This window comes from Natator depressus, chromosome 16 (genome assembly GCF_965152275.1).
Source record: "Natator depressus isolate rNatDep1 chromosome 16, rNatDep2.hap1, whole genome shotgun sequence".
Taxonomy (NCBI): domain Eukaryota; kingdom Metazoa; phylum Chordata; order Testudines; family Cheloniidae; genus Natator; species Natator depressus.
In genome coordinates this window covers 11,706,261-11,729,599 of record NC_134249.1, presented here as the reverse complement: position 1 = coordinate 11,729,599, position 23,339 = coordinate 11,706,261, and the positions used below count along the sequence as shown (strand labels likewise).

The 23,339-nt window shown below is 45.5% G+C and overlaps 1 protein-coding gene across 1 annotated transcript in view; it reads left to right on the top strand.

Annotated features, from left to right (window-relative positions):
* The window catches only part of BRINP1 (BMP/retinoic acid inducible neural specific 1), a 93,128-nt gene extending 73,556 nt beyond the window's left edge, over window positions 1-19,572 (top strand). Inside the window, exons 6-8 of the mRNA XM_074974060.1 lie at window positions 5,034-5,270; window positions 9,606-9,828; window positions 16,643-19,572. Coding sequence (XP_074830161.1) covers window positions 5,034-5,270; window positions 9,606-9,828; window positions 16,643-17,783 — 1,601 coding nt within the window. The 3' untranslated portion in view covers window positions 17,784-19,572. The remainder of the gene's footprint in view (window positions 1-5,033; window positions 5,271-9,605; window positions 9,829-16,642) is intronic.
* The last annotated feature ends 3,767 nt before the right edge of the window (window positions 19,573-23,339 follow it).

The following is a 23,339-nucleotide window of genomic DNA, read 5'->3' as shown; positions in this document are numbered from 1 at the left end:
GCCTCCGCGTGAGAGCGTCCCATTCTCAAGGAAGTGCCTGAGCCCCTGGCAGTCATAGGCCCAAGATGTAATGTTCAGATCCAGAGCCAACATGCCTCAAAGGTCATAGGAAGGCTTTGGTTAGGCCCTTTACAAGATATAAGGGTCGGCTGCAAGATTTAGAACTGGATCTAAATGTCCTCAAACATCAGAGTGTCTGAGTCTCGGCCTGATCCTACCTGGACTGAGTAGAAGCATTCACTGATGAAAGAGCATGTGTGTGCGTGGAGGGGTGTCAGCATGTATGCATTCATGTGTGTTCGCATTCTTATCTCTTTGGTGGGCTCTACGCATTCTTGCCCAGCTTCCTTGCAGGCTGTAAGGGGTTGAGCACTGGCTGATTCTGTTACCGATTGGAAAGGAATTGGCTGCTGGAGGTGTTTGGCTCTGTGTGGCAATGCTGGAGATTGCAAGCAGAACTGGCCAGAAAATGGAATTTCCATTCTGTGGGAAATTCTGACATTTCAAAATTGGTTTTCATTCCAAAATGGATCCAGAATTTCTAAATTTCCAGCAAAACAAAAAGTTCCCCAGACCATTCATTTTGGAAATATCAAAATGCTTTTCTTTGATAGCGTCAAATCTTTTTGCTTCAATATGGGAACCATGTTTCCTCTTGATAACATCAGCACAGTAACCAGAAACACTATTATATTATATTTGTGTATTATATCTATTCAAATATTTAATATAGGGGAAAAGTCAAGACAAAAGGAGTTGAAATGAGAAAGTTGAAATGAAACATTTCAGCATCACCTTAATGAAATGAGAAAGTCAAAACAATTCATTTACATTTTCTCCCCATCCACGCATTTCCCACAACACATTTGGATCTCAGCAAAACTGCATTTTTCAAGAGAAAACTGTTCCATCAACATTTTTGTCACTTGGCTCTAATTGCGGGGCTCTGTGAAGGTGCCTGCATTGGTGCAATATGCTTTTTAGATATGGCCAGGCCAAGGCCAAAACACCTCTCCAGGAACCCCTTCCAAATGAATTCAGGTCCCTTCCCACACCAGCTCCCATATCCTCTCTCTGCTCCCTCCAGATTTTAAAGAGGGCCTTTGCACTTCCGTGTGTCAGACATTCGGCCTGTGATTGATCCTGACCAATGGGTTACCATCTAAGGTGTGCAGTCTCCCAGAAGCCTGGTGGGTGAGAAAGCACAGGTGTGCATACCTGTCTCTGGTCTGAGTGCACCTTTGCGTGTTTACGTGTGCATGTGAACAGGAGTGTAAGTGTGTGTGATTATATTCCTACAACCTTAACATTCAACCTCCCCTATCGGGGATTTCCTAGCCTGGAGGATAATCTTTGTGCATTGCAGGGAATTCCTGTAGAAAGGCAAACACCTTCAGCAGGATGGGTGGAATTTTTAAGCTGCAGAGCTGTATTTCTTGTGTCCAAGTCCGCGTTTTGGAAATGCATGCATGTGAGTGCATGAGTCCCTGAGCCAGCCAACCATTTAAACATGTGCTCATCTTTAAGCCACATTAGTAGTTGCATTGAAATCAATAGGACGGCTCATGTGTTTAAATGCAAATACATACTTAAGTGCCTTGATAGATTGAGTCTTAGGCTAACTTTTAATCAGGCCTGTACTCACTAAGCGCCCTTTACACCACACTGACTTTGTGAAGGGGCCTGTAGAAGGGTGAATTGACTGCTGGTGAACCCCTCATGACTGAGTGTGAGGCTTTCCTCATCCAGCACACACTCACGGCTGGGTGTGGGTCCCTCTCATCTAGCACCCCCTGCCAATGGTTGCTCTGGCCCTGCAATGGTTTCTCTTCTTGTCACTCAGCCCTCAGCCAGGGTCAGCCACAGGAGCTTGCTTCGTTCCTGTGTCCTCCAGATACCTTCCCTCCCCCCCTCAGATTTCCTTCTCGCCATGCAGGGCCTCCCTGTTTCCTCAGGTCTCTCTACTTCCACAAAAGTGACTGCAGAATTCTTCACTCTCTGCCTTCTGCTCCACACTGCTTCTCTTTGTACCACTCCCCAGCTAGGCTTCGTCTTTAATTAAGTCTGGCCTACCCTCTAGGAGCAACTGGGTGGGTTAATTGGCCTGTTAGGCCCACATTAACCCTTTCACCACCTGTGTGTGGTAGGGACCCCAGCACCTGGCCTTAAACTGAGTGTAAATGAGTTTACACAGTGTAAAGCATTCTTAGTGTAAATGAGCATTAGGACCTGCTAGTGAGCATTTGTGAGGATGCACATATTTCTATGGGTGTGTGTAACTATAGGCGCGTGCATGTGTTGTATATGAGGGGGTGTTTGTTTGAAAAGTATTTCTGCATGTTTGGCCATGCAGCATACGTTGTGTACATGCATGGGGATGTGTATGAGTGTACATTTGTGGTCTGTAAGTGAGGGGGAGATGAGGGTCAATCAGAAGTGCACACCATGTGTCTAGCTATGTGTGCATATGTACAGGGTGGTTCCCCACAGGTTAGCTGGGCTGTTATGCATGGGAAAGCAATCCCCGTTAGCTGGGATGGGGAAGCATGTTGGTACTGCTGTCCAACTAAGGTTAAAAAAGAAAGTTTGGTGAACTGAAAAGCATAACAATATTTTAGGCTTTGCATGGGATCTCAGATGCCAGGACAGGCCATTCCGGTAGAGTGTAGACAAAGCACTGAGTCAAATCCATGGAACCTAGATCATTCCTTTAGGGTCCATGGAAGGTGATAAGTCCAGCTCATGGCTAGCTATTGCCCCAGGCCCTCAGTGAATCTAGGAGCCCTCAGGGTCTCAAAGATCTTTCTCCAGATGCTTTGAAAGTCTTAAAGTCCTTAGCCGCTCCGTGCTCACTTTCCATTGCCAAGGCAAGTGGAGTAAAGTCTTGGAGCCTGGCAACTGGAGATCTTCGCCTACCTCCAGTACTGAGGTTTGAAAAGGAAATTTCCTTCTATAGATGGATAAGATGATAGTGCAGGGCAAAATCCAGCAAGGTGCTGAGCACCTGCAATCCCTTTTGGAGTCAAAAGGAGGAGTCCTGAGGTTCTTCTTGAGACCCATCCCAGGAGAGATCAGTAGGACATGCAGGGGCTCACCCTCTTTTTGTATTTGCCCCATTGTCTGATGGAGCTCCCCCTGCCACCCCCCCCCAACCCTGATTCTTGTAGAGAAGTAGGCACAAAGGACGTGGTTTTCAGAGGTGTGGAGAACCCATAATTTCCAGGGTAATCGATGGTGGCTACAAATGCTCAGTGCCTCTGAAAACCAGGCCCCAAACCCTTTCCTCATGCATGTGTCCCAAATATTACCTCTGGCTGAAGACAGCACTATATTTATTCTGCACGGCAGCTGCCACTGCTCTGCGCTTGATTGAGAATTAGGTCAGACAATTGGACAGCTCACTGCCAGTGGACATGGCGTTCTGCATAAACCATGTCTTGTGCACAAAGGGGTAAGAAAAGAGGAAGAAAAGAAAAGAAAAGAAAAGAAAAGAAAAGAAAAGAAAAGAAAAGAAAAGAGGTCTGGGATGTCCCCTGTGCCTTGGTTATTCCCCAGTACCTGAGCTACTCCGTCCTGCACCAGAGAAGGGAAGAGCGTCCATTAAAACGAGCACTGATGTGGGTTCTCAGGAGCTCCCAACCACCTTTCTATCACCGAGAGTGCAAATGACTCATCCCAAAGACGGGGGCTGAACTCCTGAATGGGATCACAGCCCTCCTGCCCTTTCTCCACAGTTTCATCCTGTGAATTATTGTCTTATTTTCATTCCACTCCAATGAGCTGTCAGAGATGGATACTGTAATTCAGAGCAATAGAAACACAAACAGATGGGTAATTGACCCGTGTGCCTTCATTACACTGGAGTTCAGCACTGCTGTTCAAGCCATAAACTCCTTTATCTGCCAGTCTGAAATCCCTGGGCCTTTTATGAGGAAAGGCGATCAGGCCAGGCTCCTTCACTCATAGTTATTGTTCTCCCCTGCCTCATGCATTGCAGAAACTGACAGAGTCTGACAAGCAGAACTTATCAGGTACAAGGAAACAGCTGTGAATCCTATTGGGCCCCAGGCCGTCTGCAGGGAGCCCACAGACTTGGGCTTTAACAAGAGAGCACAGAAAAATATCTATAGTGAGTGCGCGCACGCTTGTGTGTGTGTGTGCGTGGAAACGGGTATGTATGTAGGGCTAGATTCTCAGGATTTGTAAAGTGTCAAAGCTACATTGAGGTCAGTGGAACTATGCCAGTCTCCATTAGTAAGAATGTGGGACGTGGGCTCCAAAATCCCTAACCACCAGTACAAATCCCGCCCCGTATTTTTTCTTTCTTGTCTATGGTAATTCTTTCTGTCTACCTCTCTCTAGCCTTTCCTTCATTCCGTCTTTCTTGCCTAGGTCCGACATTTCCGCACCATGAGAGATATTTAGTCTCCAACAAAATAGGTCAGAATGGCATAACGCCTCATTATGGGTGAACTAGTGCTCGGTGGATGAGGCTGAAAAAGTCCATCCTAAAGGCCAGCACTGTGTCCCAGGGTGGAACATACTGTAGTGGAGTCTGGGGTTGAGTTGAATAGAGACAACCTCCTCCCAGTGTGGGATAGAGGGGACTCTGGAGTTGGGGTACAGAGGCAGCCCCTCCCAGGCAGCTCTGTGAGGCTACAGGTTTTTAGCAGGCTTTTTCTAGCACCTAATAGTATAACAATGTCATTTTCACCTACAGCACTCCCTCCTTATGTCTCTTCTTGCAGTACATACTGTTGTGTATTTTCCAAGGCTTTTGAGACGATACCCCACGCCATGACCTCCTTAAGGCCAGCAGATGCAATCAGATCTCAGCTCAGCAGTTGCAAGGCGCTTGAGGCATAAATCTTGTACCCCAAATTCCTTGCTCATGATAACTAGGGAAGAAATCTTATAGCAACTTTTAATGCCTCTGTGTCACCTTCCCAAGCTGTTAATGAAACAGGTTTTAAAAAAGGAACGGCAACCCAAAGCATTTATTTTCACATTCCCTGCTCTTGTCTCCGCGCCAGGTCTCCAGATCATCTTCCCTCAGTATTTACAGGAGAAATTTGTCCAGTCTGCGTTGAGTTACATCATGTGCAACGGAGAGGGAGAGTATGTGTGTCGGAACAGCCAGTGTGGCTGCCAGTGTGCTGAAGAATTCCCACAATGCAACTGTCCCATCACCGACATTCAGATCATGGAATACACGCTGGCAAACATGGGCAAGTCCTGGACGGAAGCTTATAAAGATCTGGAGAATTCAGGTAACCAGGGAAAAGGGCTGTTTTCCAGCTTCTGTGGTTTTGTTGTTGTTGTTTTAAGAATGAGAAGAGCAAGAGCTGTTAGGAAAATGGGTTTCTCTTCCAGAAAACGTTCTGACCTTTCATTAAACACCCCCCGCCCACACTGGAAAAAATAAAATATTTTTGGTCTCATATCTAGAAGATTTTGTTTTTCAAATGTTCATTTTTTTGGACAAAAATTGGAATATTTTCATGTAAAGCAGACACTTTTCATGAAGAACATTGTTTCGTAGAAAACCCAATGTTCTATCCAAACCCAGTTTTGATGGAAAATTTTCTATTGGCCCTGCTAGCATTCCAAATGGTCTATTTCATCGTTAAACAGGAGCGATATTTAGCTTCATTATAGATTAGCCACAATGTAAATGGTGCAGAACATATCTTTAGCTCTCCTGGAATTACACACTCCTTATCGGTGTGCTGGCAGCTCATGTGCATATATCACAGGGCAGATTGGGGCCCTCTGTGACAGAGGTGTGCTGTGGGGAGATGCGGGGGGGGGGGGGGGAGCTCTATCTGAGTGCTGGTGTCTGGTGGCCTGAAGTTCCTGATTTTTATGTGGTTTAGTCTGGTGATTTTATTGGTGTTTTATCTGCATGATGCTGGTGTAACATAGATCTGAATTGGGCCCCTTATTAGGCTTTCATAAAGCATAATGCTTTCAGGGGCTCTGGGTAGGATGCCGGGGCATTGGCCCTTGTTACACCTGTGGGGAAGGTACAATAAATGCTCCACCCAGCAGTCACTAGAGGGGTGGAGTTACTGCTCCTGCCTGGACACACCCCTTTTAAAGTGGGAATTAATCCATGAGTGCTCACTGGTCCCCTCCTCCCCACACTGCGTGCACTTGTTAGTGCAGCCAAATTATACCTGCCTCCGGCGTGGGAATGCAAGTTGACAGGAAGGGACTGCCCTCCTAGGGTCTTTCCTTTTGGGGTTGTGTGACACGACATGCACCCAAAGCAAATTCAGAGCACATATGGCTTTTGGCCAGCTCTGCTGGGGGTTTGAAATTAATGGTGTTTCATGCAATTTGGTGCTTAAGTCGTAACTGCTCTATTCAGGCTCTGAATTGACAAATGTTCCTTTGTCCAATGAGGAAATGGTGCAAGGCCTTGGATAAAATGCTTTTTATGAAAACTGCCCTGGGCTTGGGGGGAGGGCGGGGGGAGGGAGGGCCTTCAAAGCATCACAGCCACGCTTCTCAGCTGGTCCTTTGTTACTCATTGTTTTGTAGGCTCCTGACCCCTTGATGGTCTAACCTAGGTGCCCTATAGTGGGCCTCAAATGATCTGCCAAGGGCTCATCTATAGTTCAGAGCCTGGAAAGTGTGCTCACTGCTGCTCCAAGTGGTTCTGCTCCCACACTGATTTTATACCCGAGGAACCATTGAGCCAGATCCTCAGCTGGTGCAAATCAGCATGGTCAATGGAGCTATGCCAATTTACATTTCCCGAGGAGCTGACCCAGTGACTTAAATGGAGTTGTTCCTGATTTAAATTAGTATAAGAGGAGAATCAGAATCTCACATCCTAACCATTGTTGTCATTAAAGACCCCAGACATTTTTTGAAAGTGTAGAGGTGTTAAAACTGGTCTGAATTGGTACGTTGTGTAGCACTGTGCACTTAAACTGCTGCCATGTTCCTTCCCAGAGGTGGGTGCCTTTCAATTATGGCTGAAATGACACCTATTTGTACTTTGTATATCAAATTGGTACATTTCAGTCATCAATTTGTTACATTCCATATAAAGTATTCCTTGAAGTGGAAAGTGACATTAAATCTAAGGTTTAATTAGCATTTTGCTTCACTGTGTTAATAAAACTTCCTTATTTAGTTGGTCTTCATCCATGGAAAAAACATTTTGATGAAAATCTCCAATATTATCCCTTAGGCCTTCTTAACCAAAATGGGAACAGGGAACTGTGAATTTAAGATGCACATGAGCTTATGGCAGTGGAGTTCAACTCAAAAAATCTACCCTCAGTTCCTGCTTCTGCCACAGACTCCCTGTGTGATCTCACAAAGTCATGTGAGAGCAGATCCTCAGCCGGTGAAAACTGGTGTGGTTTCTTTAAAGCCAATGAAACTATACTGATTTACATCAGCTGAGAGTATCCCCCATAATCGCTGTATGCCTTAGTTTCCCATCTGCAAAATGGGCATAATAACACAGCCTATTTCTATCTTGTCTAATTAGTAGAGCTGGACAATTTTCCTTCAAAACTGTTTTGGATGAAAAATTGGGTTTTGAGTAAATGTGGGGAGAGGGGGCACGTAACAGTGTCTGCTTTCCTCGGAAAATTTCAACTTTTCATTGAAAGACTGAACACCTGAAAACCCACAAAAATGTTGGCTGAAATCTAAACAAAAATTATTTGGAAATGTTACCATAGTGCCTCATGGGAGTTGTAGTTCAGGTACCTTATGCCTCCATTCTCCTCTCTAGGCTGGGCTCCCCCATGATGAACCAGAGCTGTGGAACTCCCATGATACACTGGGTGACTCAAAAGGGAAGACTGTGGTACATTGTGGGAGATTTTCTATGGGGGAGGGAGGAATAAAATTCCAACCAGCTCTACAACTTAGAATGCAAACTGTTTGGAGCAGGGATTTTCTATTATGTGTGTGCAGTGCCTGGCACAAAGGGGTACCAACCCCAGTTGGAGTTTCTAGGTACCATTTTAATACATATAAATATTAACTAAGAAACTGGTCTTCTTAAAGTCATCCTTAGCTTTTGGCACCAACACCCTGCAGCTTTTATTTTGCTGGCTTTGTTTTTCTCGAGTCTTGTGCTGCTGGTATCAACATACACACAAAGAACTCAAATTTCAACCCCTCGTCTCTACAAAATCATGGCACATCCATCATCAGAGAGAAAAGAGCTCGGCCTTTCACAGAAGCCGTCTTTGGAGGAAATTGATTTGTAAGGGGCGGGAAGCAAATGCAGAGCTTTTATTGCTAAAAGGTACTAGGTATAATCAGTGTGGTCCACAGAAGCAATTATACATGATGATAGTTTCAGAGGACAGGGGAATGGGAGGGAGTCGTTTTAGGGGGAGGAGGAGAAAGGGACTGAATGCCACATTATAAATTGAGTGGAATGCAGATGACTAAAAAAGAAAATCTCCCAGCTACCTTTGGGGAAGGATGTAGGAAACCAGATGTCCTATGGGCTTTATAGTGTGGTGGTAGTGATTATTTTTTATTAGGTGCTCAGATTGTATGGTGATGAATATCTATCTACCTCCCTAACTACCTACTCGGCTAATACATAGACTTTCTCTATTAGGCTGCTAGATTTGAGTTAGAGGTTGAACAATAGGAAACGTACAGTGGGGAAAAAATATTGATTATAGTTAAGGTCAGGTTTGGATGATTTAGTTGGTGATTGGTCCTGCTTTGAGCAGGGGGTTGGACTAGATGACCTCCTGAGGTCCCTTCCAACCCTGATATTCTATGATTCGATGATCATTTATAAGGAATTTTCATACCACCAGTCCAAAAAGGAACAATTTTTCATTTATTTGAAAAATTTCAAGAAAATCTCTATAGAAAAGTTTTGGTTTAGAAAATGTTTGCTTCTTGGATTTTTTGCTTTTTTCCCTCCCTCTCTCTTCTCCCTCCCCTTTTTTGATTTTGCCACCAAAAGAGGGAAAGGGAAGGGGGAGTACATGAAAACAATAAACTGAAAGACAGAAAAAAGTGACGACATTTTTCATTTTCTGGTGTGGTGGGGCAAAAAATGGAAAATTTCAAACAAACCAAATTCGTTCATGAAAATTTCTGGATTTGAAAGAAAGGCCATTTTTAAATGGAAACATTTTTCACTTGAACATTTTTGAAACAGCTCTAATCTCCACATTTTCTCTAGTGGAATCCCCCATCCCATATAACTAGGGCCTTGCCGGGAGCCCTTCCCATTTAGCAGTGGCAGGGTGGGTACAACCCCACAATGCCTTTGGTGACCCGCCCAGGTTAAGATCCCATGCCCTGGAGTATTAATTCTCCATCTATGGCCTGCTGCTGCAAGTATAAATGGAAAATATCTTACCCATAACATGCATTGGCTACAAATCCCCCCTTATAATAGCAATGACAACCACAGAATTAGGGGGCTTCCTGGAGGATAATGACAAACCTGGGGATTAAGGCTCATCAGCTTGCTTCAGCTGGTCATTAAGGCCCTACTGCACCTTGGCTGTCATTGCTTCAATAGCTAGTATTAGGTATTGTGCCCCCAGTATAGAACGAGTCACTCAAAGCCTGTCACTTTGGTTGTGTGTTCCTAGATGAGTTTAAATCCTTCATGAAAAGGCTACCTAACAACCACTTCCTGACCATCGGGAGCATCCACCAGCACTGGGGCAATGACTGGGATCTTCAGAACCGATACAAACTCCTGCAGAGCTCCATGGAAGCCCAACGGCAGAAGATCCAACGCACTGCCCGCAAACTCTTTGGCCTCAGTGTCCGGTGCCGGCACAACCCTAACCACCAGCTGCCTAGAGAAAGGTATTTTTACCCCCACCTCCTGTGTCCATGGCAGGTGCCCGTGCTGATGGCCTCAGTGAGGAGCACTGTGGGGGGGTTGTTTTGTTTTATTTTTTGAATACTTGGTGCCTCTTTCTTTTACAAAGCTCAGAGCAATGCAGAGCAAAACTGTGGACCTGGAGTGACTCAGGGCCTGGTGACAGAGCTACAAATGAGAGCGTGAAAGAAGGAGCGAGGCATGCTCAGAGTTATTGAGGAAATGGGTGTCCTGTCACAGTTATAGCAGCTGTCGCTATTCTATAGTAATGGCTGACTCCTCCCAGCCTTTCCAGGCGGCGGGATTTAGAGCTGTCTCCCACCATCTTTGGAGTTCTGTCTCCATGGTTTCAATGAACATTTCTCACCCTGTCCTAGCTCTTGTCTGGAACTGAGGAGCGACGCTTGAAACCCTGGAAATAATGAGGCCTGGCGTCTTCCAAGTCTCTCTGGGAGAGGATGGGCCAAGTTAGCATTTGTAGATGAACTGCTTTTTTTCACCAGCTTGATCAGCTGTCTGTTCTATTTTGAGAGATAATTAATTGGCTAACTAGAGGCTTTTGTAACTATTTTATCCATAGGGCAACGAGCATTTTGAGTTTTCACTTAGCCATATACAGTCAATGTAATGCTTCCAGGTCCTTAAGGCATCTTTAATCACAGAGGATTTTTGTGCAGGTGGACAATATCCCAATGAGGACACCAGGGATAGTTCAAGGTTAAAGGATTTTCATTTTCTTCTGGAGAACATTTTCAAACTGACCCATCTAGACGGTTGGCTAAGTCGTTACAAACAAACCTGGCTTACGCAGAAGTAACATAGACATTCATATATTATCTTTGAATCATGCATCATCACCACCACCGCAAGCAGAAAACAATAGCTAGCAAATATGCAGCCAACTGTGCTGATACAAAGCTTTTATATAAATATGTCGTTAGCATTTCGCTTCTATTTTAAAAAGCCAGCCAGGCAGAAAGGGAGCCTCCAACAAGCACTATAAAAGCTGGGTGAGGGAGGATGAAATGGATGCTGGCAGCTGAATTTTTAACTGACTGATGTGTTTGATTTGTTTAAGTCAACACCACCAGGCATATTATCATTTCCACTCTTACGTGTCATTCCGCATTTGTACTAAGTTGGGGGGACTGGCTCGGTAGACAGATATGGAGAGAGAGGTATGTATTTCAGTGCTCTTTTTATTGGGGCTAGGAAACATTCTAATTTTCTAATTGTACACACTTCATAGAGACAGATGCTTATCATTCATGCCACTGGCTTTGAAAGGATGGAAGGGTTATACTAACAGCACGTCTCTCTCTCTCTTTCTCTCTCTGGTGCACAAAAGCATTATAGAAAAGTACATTGTATATTCAATAGCAACCTAAAGGAGAGAGAAATAGAATTGCCATTCACTGCCCTCCTTCCAGAAGAGGAAGTGTTTCCAAGAAAAAGAGAGGGTAGAGATTTTTGTAATTGGAATGATACCACTCTGACCTTTGTCAATAGTGGAGAAAGAAAGAAAGAAAGAAAAAGAAAAGAGCGAATGTGTAAAGATTTGCATTAATCTGCTGTTTCTTAAAAGTACATTGTCCATGTCAGGTTCATAGGTTTTAAAAAAGAAATGACTCCTTAATTCTTATAGCCTATATTAAACCACGTAGTAATGTATTTAAAATTGAAAACTGAATGGGCACACGTAAGTTTATTTTAAAACTTTAGAGTTAATACATAATACACATAGAGGACTATCTATCCCGGACGCTGGCCTTATTGTCATTAGCGAAGAATACATTTCACTGTCTTTAAGAATGAAAATAGTCGCACATACTTTCACTTCTCTATGGCATCAAGCCATCATGGCAACTATCGCTTGATGAGAAAGAAGGGGCTGATTCACAAAAATATTCAAATCCCCTGTCCCCTTTATTTGTCAATGAAATGTTGACACAAATGTGTAATCAAATGTTTAATTTCACATTGTAACTAGCGCACATAGCTACCATCCCACATTTCCCCCAGACCTGTCCTTCAGCCTTGCCCAAAGAAAGTGTTTCCAGAGGGTCAACAAATCTGAACTCTTTTAAACCAGAGGGAGGGGAGCGAATTATTCCAAAGCAAAGGCCCCTCAAAGAGACCACTCTGACTGCAGCTCCCTTTCATCTCTGGTGATGGGTCGTCCACTGGTCTCAACTGCAGCCAGGTGACACAAATAGACAGAACTGACAGAAATGTAAAGAGCTAATGCATGCACCATGCATGTTGTGTGTAGTTTGTATTTTGCATTTCACAGGGCTTGAAGAGCAAGCACTAGACGAGTCAGTTTATTGTCCCTCTCATTTTCTGGTTCTAATGTGCCAGCACAATGTGTTTAGTGTTCACAGCATTGCAGAGGGATTGTTTGAATCTGACAACAAAAAAACATGGAAATTTAACCCCCACTTCTAACCTTTTGGGGGGGGAGGGAGCAAGAGACACCCATCCAAAACATATTGGTTTCCTCTGACATTTGCTTTCAGATGGTGTCTGTCTTTCTTGATTGTTTCTACATTTATCTATCCAATCTCTCTCTCTCATTGTACCTCTTTCTTTCATGTCTATAGCTTGTCCCTAGGCACGCTCTGGGTTTTGCTTCTTATTTTATTTATTTATCTATCTATATATCTGCAGCCATCAGCAGATGGTATTTTTTCCCCTGTCCTGCTTGCATCTCCGTACTGCTGAGACACAGAAAACACTGTACCATCATCTGCTCCCTTTCCATTACCGCTTCATAATGCTGATTTGGGGAAGAGGAAAATTGCTAGTTTCCAGATCTTGGCTGAGATGCCTTTCCTGTTCTTCACAGCCTTCTCTTGGATGGGATGCTCAGAGAAAGAGTGGGTGGGAAGAAGGGCAGTCTGCATTTGTACAATCCAAACAGCATTGAGGCTGGACTAGGACATAGGCCTGTTCCCCACACAATGGCAATTACAGAATCAGATAACGGTCGTATTTCTCTAATTCCTATCAGGTCAACTCTTACTGTTCTGGCTTATTTCTGTTTATCTTTTGTGTGTGTGTGTGGCAGCTATAAATTGGGCTTTTCATTGCAGTGAGCCATTTGCAGCCCAGACGAATATCCGTGTAGATCATCTTCTGAAATGTGCTTGGTCACACATAACCAACCTCCTGCCCCTCTTAGTCTCTTGCACTCACTAGAGTGGTTTGACAGCAATCTAATTCCACTGACTTCAGTGGAGTTACTCCTGATTTACACCCGTGTAAGTGAGCTCAGAATTAGACACAAAGGGCCTGATCCCACATTCTGTTCCACCAGCTTTACATCACTGCAATGCTAATTAAGTCAGTGGAGTTACCTCCATGTAAACCCAGTGTAAAGGAGAAGAGAATCAGGCCATATATTTATGTGCACAGGGAATCTCTGAGTGCATGATGCACATGGAAGGCCAAATTCAGGCCTGGCATAAGGAAATCAATAGAGTTGTGCTTAGACTACAGCTAAAACGGGCCCCTGATGTTAAGGTATAGGCATATGTAGCTGTTAAATCATGTGTAGTGTATTTCTCTCTATTATTTGAATATAAGAGTGTGCATGGTGGTTATTTAAGTCTAGGTACAGTGTATGTGTTTATATATTTACACAACCCAGAGACATAGTCTGAAATTTATGTTGGCACATAGTGTGAGTGCATGTGTTACTCTACAAACACCATAACTGCCCAATCAACTTGCAATGAACCCCACCTATACACATACACCCACTACATAAACTATATTCTCACCCATAGCCCTGGTGTTGTTCCTATGTCCGTGCAGCCCTTTGGCCTCTCAATTCCTCTTCCTTACTCATGTGTTAGTGGCTCGTGCTGCATGATGGGTATCACTGGAGCTGGGGAGTCATTGATACTTAGCTTCAGCAGAAGCCCCTTGCCTCTCTCTTCATTGCCAGATCAAATTCACTCAGCCAGTTACTCTTTACCAACCTGCCAAGAGGCTGGTTTCAGCTTCTCCTCCAGTGGGCAAATTTCTTCCTGCTCTGTGGGGCTGAGCGGCCATCACTGCCAGTGCCGCTTTATTGCAGGATGTGTCCCCAGCTCCTACCACACCAGTGCGTCTCCATAGCAAGATATATGCCTACGAGCGTTACTCGAGACAGATCAGCATCATCCCTCTTCTGGCACCGAGACCAGTGCAAGGGCAGAGGGGAGACAGCTTACGGCACTGCACGCACACAGAATTGCTGGGCAGAAGAACACTCTCGCCTGGAATGCTCCCTACACCAGGAGTCCTCAGAGGGCAGCACAGAGCTGGTGAAGCCAGCTGTGCACTGGGGTCAGTGTAAAACCTGGATCGGATTCGCTTTCCTTTGCCCGTTCCCCAAAGGGTCACTCCCTGTGGCCTTGCCCCACCTGTAGCACAGAGCAGGGACACAATTCAGGACACAAACCACATCCGCTTTCCTTCTATATGACCCCGGACCCTTGCGAAGAGCAATAAATGTGTTCTCCCAGCAAGCCTAGGGAAGGAATACCCCCACGGTACAGACAGGGAACGGAGATGCAAAGAGATGATATGACAGAGCCAAGACTTGAACCCTTGTCTTTCAAGCCCTATCTCGGTGCCTCATCCCTGAGTTCATCTTGCTGCCCATGGGCTCCTCTGTTATAACTGTCATGGTGGAAATTGCAGTGTAGGTGGGAGCTTGGAATGTCTCTTTAAGACACCATAGCTGCTGTGAGCCTGGCAACCTGTGATTTCCCATTGTTGCCATTGAGCGGGGAGTTCCATCACAGGAGCCTCGTGCTTCATCAATGAGCCTTTCACCCAGGCAGACAAAAAAAACAATTTGGCAGATGGGCGGGTTGTTTTATTTCCCATGCACATGCTGTAATGCTGCAGTTTTATATTTAGATCGCAATGAATTGTGCTTCCCTTGAGGGGAAGGTGATCCACCTATATTGTAGTCAGGGGGTCAAGTGGTTAGAGCACTTCAGGACAAGGGGGACATGGATGCTGACTCCTTCCCTGACTCGAGCATAGTGTCCTACTTTCCAGTCAGGACAAGAAAGTGACATTTATTAGATGTCAGTGTCTTGTTTCCAAGTTCCCTAGCCTCTCTCTGCCTTTTCCCTCTCTCAGGACAGTTCTGGTTAGCTGTTATGGGGGGGAGAGACCCTGGCAGCTTCATGCCAAGTGAGGAATGTGCTAATGGTCCCTTCACACTTCTCAGCCTTCAGCATTTTCCTATTAAATCATTTCGCTTCCCTGTCCCTCTCAGTTTGAGCCTTTCACTCAGTTTCTTTCTGCTTTATATCCCCATCCCCCTTGCATGGTTCTCTTTTCTACCCCCCTTCTTTTTCTCCTTTTGTCAGTTTCTCTCTTTCCATTTGCCTTTTCTCTCCTCTGTTTTATTTCACACTCCTCCTTAACCTCTCCCTCCTTCCCTCTCTGCTTCTAATTCTTTTCCACATCTTTCCCCTCTTCCTTATTTATATCTTCCCTTCCATTTCTCTGTCTCCTCCACCCCTCTCTCCCTCACCCCTTCTCTTCTCTTCTCTTCTCTTCTCTTCCTTGAGTCCTTTTGCTGTTCTTTGCTGCTGTATCATTTAATGCCTTCTTTGATACAGCTCACAGCTTAATGATTCTTCGGCGGTCAGGCTATGCAGGTGCCATGAATTTCACTAATCCAGCTCTGAGAGCCTCTGTCCATAATCACTCCTCCTGTTCTGCAGGGACTGAATCCTAATTTGTCATTAGCCAGTCCTCTCACTACAGCCCAATCAAGAACGTTTTTTGCCCAGAGGAGACAATGAAGTATTCATTAGTGAGGGGGGAGGGGCAGCTGCGCAAGGAGTTCTGGGGAGGGCTGGTTAGAAAGGGGGTACTAAGCAGTGGTCAGTCAGAAAGACAACATTACGGGGTGTTGGAGAAGCCATATATGGGGTTATGGTCTTGGTCATTAAGGGGGATTCCAGGGGTGGAATACATGGAGGCTGTTGTATCTATATAGCACTACGGGGTGGGGGGACAGTTAGAAAGAGGAGGTCCCTGTGGGCAGTAGTGGCTAGTTATGAACTGAGGGTACTGCAATATGGAGTAATAGGGGCAGGCACTGAAACTGTGGGCACTTAAGGATGAGGGCATTACAGCAGGACTATGACCACACACCCAAGCCTCTGGCTTCTTTTCTGGCATCACTCACCTGTGCACCATCAGCTGATCAAGGGTCCAGAGGGGTTTGGCTCATTACATTGTGAGCTCTTTTTTTTTTTTTGAAAAGGGAGGGATAGCAAGGGGCTGGTTAGGAGGATGCCCTGAGTCACTGCCCAGTCTCAGCCTAGAGAAGCTGTTATAACCTGCAGCAGTTGGTAATGATCCCCAAGGAACCAGCTGCCAGCTGGGGATAGTCAAAGGGGCCTTTCCCTGCAACCCCTTGTTGGGTTTGTCAGTTCCACTCCCACTAATGACTCATGGGCACTGGTGAACCCCCAGCAAGAAATTGAGGCCAGCTGGTCTTTCTTTTGCATGGTCTGTGCAGCGCAAAGGGAGTGATGCAGGATAGGGAATCTGCCCCAGAGCTATTTCTTAAAGGGCATTTATCCTCCAGTGGAGGAGGAGGCTAATTCTCCACCTGGAAGGAGATTGGACCAGGATGTATCAAATGCCAGACACCAGAACACGCAGCTTCTGAAACCCTACCTCACAGACCCACCCCACCCTTAATAGGGGCGCAGCTTCAATTGTAAGAGCCCATCTGTAGCCTTGAGGCTAAAGTTCTTGTTTTCCTGTTTGCAGGACAATACAGCAGTGGCTTACCCGGGTTCAGTCCCTGCTCTACTGCAACGAGAATGGGTTCTGGGGGACCTTCCTGGAGAGCCAACGGAGCTGCGTGTGCCACGGCAGCACCACCCTGTGCCAGCGCCCCATCCCGTGCATCATCGGGGGCAACAACAGCTGCGCCATGTGTAGTCTGGCCAACATCTCCCTCTGCGGCTCGTGCAACAAGGGCTACAAGCTGTACCGGGGCCGCTGCGAGCCGCAGAACGTGGACTCGGAGCGCAGTGAGCAGTTCATCAGCTTTGAGACAGACTTGGATTTCCAGGATCTGGAGCTGAAGTATCTGCTGCAGAAAATGGACTCGCGCCTCTACGTGCACACCACCTTCATCAGCAACGAGATCCGCCTGGACACCTTCTTCGACCCCAGGTGGCGCAAGCGCATGTCCCTCACCCTGAAGAGCAACAAGAACCGGATGGACTTTATCCACATGGTGATCGGCATCTCCATGCGCCTATGCCAGATGCGCAACAGCAGCCTGGACCCGATGTTCTTTGTCTACGTCAACCCCTTCAGCGGGAGCCACTCGGAGGGCTGGAACATGCCCTTTGGGGAATTCGGCTACCCGCGCTGGGAGAAAATCCGCCTCCAGAACAGCCAGTGCTACAACTGGACCTTGCTGCTGGGCAACCGATGGAAAACCTTTTTTGAGACTGTCCACATCTACCTACGCAGCCGGACTCGGCTGCCCTCCCTGCTGCGCAACGAGACGGGCCAAGGGCCCGTGGACCTCTCGGACCCCAGCAAGCGTCAGTTCTACATCAAGATCTCGGACGTGCAGGTCTACGGCTACAGCCTGCGTTTCAACGCCGACCTGCTGCGCAGTGCTGTGCAGCAGGTCAACCAGTCGTACACCCAAGGTGGGCAGTTCTACTCCTCGTCCTCCGTCATGCTCCTGCTGCTGGACATTCGGGACCGAATCAACAGACTGGCCCCCCCCGTGGCGCCGGGTAAGCCCCAGCTGGATCTGTTCTCCTGTATGCTCAAGCACCGCCTGAAATTGACCAACAGCGAGATCATCCGCGTGAACCATGCACTAGACCTGTACAACACCGAGATCCTCAAACAGTCGGACCAGATGACAGCCAAACTCTGCTAACCCAGACTCTTCTGTGGACACATCAGTAACTGATCCTTTCGCTGTATAAAAAAAAAAAATGAAAAGAAAAAGGAAACAAGGAAAGGGGAAAGAAAAGAAAAGAAAATTTGTAAAATGTAATTAATATACGGAAAAAAAGGGGGGGAAAGAGGAAATTCTTCATTTGTTGGAAACTAAACCCGTTCTAGCAGCTGTATAAAACTGCCAGGCATGTTTGTTATTTCTATAATCCATCATAAATGGGTCACATCTTACTCTCTCTCGACCTTGAGGGTGTTGCTTGTTAGGACTCAGGTGCTGCAAAAATAAATCTGAGGGAGGATCAGAGCTGGGGGAGGGACGTTTCTGTAATGAATTGTAAAGATTTCTGCTATGCAGGTGCCAAGACAAACCAACCAACCAAGAATTATATTTAAATGTAAAAGAACTGCCATTATTTCTAGTGGGAGTAAATGGTCAAAAGATAAAAGATATTTCTTCTGTTGAGGTTTATACCAGCTTGATGTTTAATTATTCACCCCTCCTGTGATGAACTTTGTCTCTGGAAGGGAGGTGATGGCAGTCCTTTGAGAGTAATAGCTGTGGCTTGCATGCACAAGGAGGTGGGAAGGACTACATTTTCCAAAGAGACTAGGAATTGGGGTGTCTCCATCTTCGGGCGCCCAACTTGAAACATCTTACCAGTGGGCCGGTGCTCAGCACTGTCTGAAAATCAGCCCCTTTGAAGGACCAGGACCTCTATTGGGGCAAATCCCCAGCTGAGCCAAATGGTCAGAGCTCCATTGACACCATTGATCAAAGCTCCATTGGAGTCAATGGATCTATGACAATTTACCCCAGCTATACAACTGCAGCTACACAAATGCAAGTGTCTCAAGTCAAGCACCAAAGAACAGAGACACTCAAAATCATTAGTCACTTTGGAAAATATACAAGTTGAGTTTTTTTTCACATATACTATATACACACGTGCGCACACACAAACATACACAGTCCCTTTTTTGTCCCCCCTTCTCTCTACAAACAATATCCAGGTTTCATCTGCAGACACTAAACTCTTTGCCCCTTAAGAAAGAGACAGATTGTTGCAAACTGTCATCAAAGTGACCACAACATTTGAAAAAAAGGAGAAGAAGAAGAAGAAGAACAGAACAGACCAATCTCCCAAAATCACAACAGCAAAACAGAAGTAAAATAGGTTGAATTATCAAAATGTAACTAGGCTGGGTAAAGTTTTGCACTGGGAATATATATTTCTATTGTTTTTCAAAAATCCCATAGAGCAGACAATTGAAGACTCAGGGCACAATCCACAACCCACTGAAGATGGGGTGGGGGAGACTGATTTCAACAGGTTTTGGTGAGGAATCACCAAAAAATAAGGCGATGTAGTGCCTAACAGGAGAAATACAGCTACTTGACCTAGTCATGTTAGGCAATAAAGCAGTATCTTCGAACAAGCTGGAGTTGAGACCTAGAGACAGACCTGAACCTAAACCGTGGTTCCTGAGCTGCTTTGTGTTTTAATATTTCAGCTCAAAAAAGTTCAGATTTGGACCCTGAACCCTGAAATTCAGAAGTGTTCGGATCTACGGTTTTGGATAGGCCCACAGCAAAGATATGGGGTTAAATTTTGTAACGTAGGTGTTTTTGAAAATTTTATCCATGGAGTGCATTGACACCAGGCATCAAGTTGGACAATTAAATCTGGATTCAGACTCAGAGTTCAGTTTGCAGTGTTTTGGTTCAGGCTCATCTCTACTGTGCACCAAAGTGGAGGGGAGAGGATTAGCTAACCTTGAAAGAAACATACACTCATGTAGAGAAACCCACAAACAAACTAGCTAGGAAGAGGCTATAACCAAACTACTCTGAGCTGCTACCAAGAGAAGAAAGAGTAAAATCCTGCAGTCAGCCCAAGCTGTGTGTATGATGGGGAGTCAGTTACATTTGTGACATCTCTTGTGTTTGTTTCCATGCCCATACCTGCCAGGGAACATGCTCACATTAGAAAGCAGTTATTTTTAAGCAAATAATGGAGAGTATTCATAAGAAGCAAATTTCACATTTGTAATTATGAGTATTTGCAGTGGAAACTGTGTTTCTAAAAATTACATCCACCCAGTCAAGGATCAGGAACATACCATGTAATCTACCCGACCAATCAAAAGAGTTGAAAGTTAAGAATGATAGTAATACATTTAAAATACCAAATATTGTTCTTGAACAACCTGCAGACCAAGAAGGATTCACTGATATGATTTGGTGTATAATCTGGAAGTGAAATTTGCTATCAGAAAAAGAAATGAAATTCATCAGATAATTATTCCTTATGAATTATTCACCCAGGTCTAGTCATCAATAGCAAGAGGAGTTGCCACTCAACCAGAAATCCATCAACAGACCCATTTTTCCCAAGCCCGTCCTGTGTTTGCAGAACAGTTAGGACATACATACATCTCCTATTGACTTCCTGGGGTGCTCGATCTCTGTAGTTTTATTTACATTAGGCTGAAACTGGTGGTACCAAAGTGGGAACTTTAGCGTAGACATGGCACTGGCAGCCACCAGAGTTTTCAATCACTGTTTTCTAGACCTGCTCTAAGCAAATTTAGAGAACTCAAGGGTTAAAATGTCAGTCACTGATGACCACTAGCACTTCAGCAATTGCTACTACTGTTGAAGTTGGACCCTGGGTAGCAAAAAAGGAAAGTTTTATTTGGAAAAAAGTCTAACATAGACGCCCCTTGGTGTCCAAAACTTATTTAATGAGGCATGATGTTATTACATGGTATCATTATGCAATGCCACATCAATACAGTGTGGAATCTTTGTCTGGCATCAACACGGAATGATGTCGCAACATGGCAGGGTGTCATTGCATCGTGAAATGAAGACAAAATGTTGTGGATCAATTATTTTGTCCTTCAGGATAAAAAAAATTACAACTCTCTGGTAGCTCAGCCAACATATTGGGCTTAAACCAAGTCTCAGACTCACAAGAAAAAGAAATAAACCCAGGTTGGGTTCATGAGAGAAGAATTGATAGAGGTGGCACTTGCACCATGTTTTGCTCTCCTAGGGCAGGTGGGTCCAGTGGCAGGCACTGTTTATGCAGCAAGGAAGATTTCATGCTCTGTTTTACTAATGGGAAATGTGCCTGGTTTTGTACAGTGTTTTGTGCTCTCTGTTTCCTCTACTCAGCTCCATATGCTCCATGAAGAAGCACATATGACAATCTCATCCAGCGTCCAGGGAAAGCTGGTTGTACTGGCCCATGTTTAGGTCCTTTGCTCTGCAAGCTGTGAAAGGTGTAGAGGCATGTCACATCTCCTAGGTGGTGGCAGAGGGAGAAAGTGTCCTGTATCCCTCTCGAGGGGCCCAAATCAGTACTCAAAGCAGCACTGATTGGCTTTGGAGAGAACCATGTCCAACCCCCATTCCTTGGCCAGAAGTAGGCTCACCATGACACAAGGTCTAGGAGGGAAGGGTCACTAATGGGGAAGAAATAGGGGTACTCCAGAAGGTCCCTCCACCCAGAAAACTAGACGCACCCAACGTGTCTGACTGCACAAGTGTGACATTGTTGTAGCCATATCCTCAGCTACCTCTCCCTTCACTGTAGGGAATTAGGGGCCAAGCTTTAAGCCTACATCTAGTCTAACCTCTCCATTGAACACAGTGCAGGATTGCCTCTTACAATATATTCCCTAGTGCTTAATTTTCCCTTGTATTACAATAGGGATCCAAAGTAAAAACAAAAGCAAAACCTCCCCTTCTCGGAGGCAAACCATGGAAGGGACCAAGCTTGATGGGTCCTCGTTACACTCCCTCCAGCAATGAGTGGGGGCGTGGGGGGTGGGGAGAGCACTGCTGAAACCCATTGCTCCTGGACAGAGGGGAGGATCTGCCACAAGCTTGCTGGGAAACTTTGTAAATTCAATTACAGCCTTGCCAGCCTGATGTGGTGGCAAGCGGGTAACGTCAGCAGGTCTCATTCATATGCTGATGCTCAGGCACGGGGAGCGCGCAGAATGCCCGTTTGGATCAGGGCTCGGAGCGAAGCATGGGGTTGCCATGGAAACGAGGGGAGGCCATTAATTAGCTATCAAATGAAATCACCGGGAAGAGTCTGGACCTTCACATCTCTGCCCTCACGAGAGGCAAAGGACATGACCCTTGTCACCGCGCCAGCCAGTCTCCCCTCAGCAATTTCAAGGGCAACCGGAGCAAGGCATAAGACCTGGAGCAAAGCAGCTTTTTGCAAAGCTGGGGTAAGAACGGATGGATGAGGGAGAGTGAGAGCAGGGAACACAGGGTGGAAACCTTCCTGCCAGTGTCCAATTTTATTCCTGTAAAATGTGTGCAAGGGGCCTGCTGCTGTTTAAGTCAATAGCCGTTTTGCCATTGACTTCAGTGGGGTCAGGATCAGGCACAAACCATGAGAGTGGGGCTCTTAGTAGCTGGGTGCATAATGCTGGTTCTTGTGTGGCTGAGCTGATACCAGGGCTCTGATGCCAATGTCCCTTGGTGCTCTTGCTCCCAGGCCCAGTGGCCGGTTTTCCCCCTGGAAGCCAATGATGGAACCTTCTCTCCCTCAAAGGGTCCAGGAAATCTAAGAGAGGAATAAGAGTTTATTGTTCAGTTACCACCCTTCATTCCTACCTACTGAGCCATCATCCACCTTCAGGACAATTTGTATGTGCATGTCCTTGTGACAGCTGCGCTGGTCTTAAGTGCTATGTTTCACTGCCATCACAAACAAGCCGCTCCTTTCACCCACTTGCCGAAAACCACTTACGAGAGCATTCTGCAGATGATGCCTGGTGCACAGGGGACCATCAGCTAATTCTCCACTCCCGCTACTAGAAAAGTGACGCAAGCTGTTTACTCCTGTCTCACACTAATGCATTTTTCTTGATGAATCCACCCCTTGGTGGTTGGTGAAAAAGGAAAAATGGCACAGGCCATAGACACTGCTGCCTGGTGCCTGAAAGCTGAGACGCACGAGGGTTGATCTGGAATGCGTCCAGCTGGAAGGTGGAGGATTAGGAAATAAATTGGAAAATAATTTCATTACATTTCAGAGTTGTGCAAGGCTCAACATGGACCCATTTATTGGTTTCCCTAACAGTTTCTGCCATAATTTTTTGCCAATCATCTTTTTCATTTTTTTTCTTTATCAAAAAACTGCCTTTTTGTACCAAAAAACAGATTTTTTTTAAAAAACGTGGAAAATGATTTAAATGGAAAAATGAGTGAAAAAAAATATAACGGGAAATTTCACAACCTCCGTCCCAGAGAGTTTTGATAATGCTGAGACGTTTTGATAAAAAGGTTGGTGCTTCAGAAAGGGCCATTTAAAAAAATGTAAGCACCCTTCCCCTCCCATTTCTGTGTGAAAAACATCAACCAGCTCTCTTAGGAAACCAAACCAGCATGTGCCCCTTGAATATCTGGGGCAGCGTTCAGAAATAGAGGCGTTAGGTCAGGAACAGAAAATGTAATCAGTAGGGCCACTTTCTCCTGATTTATTTTCTGAGTGAGCTTTGTGCT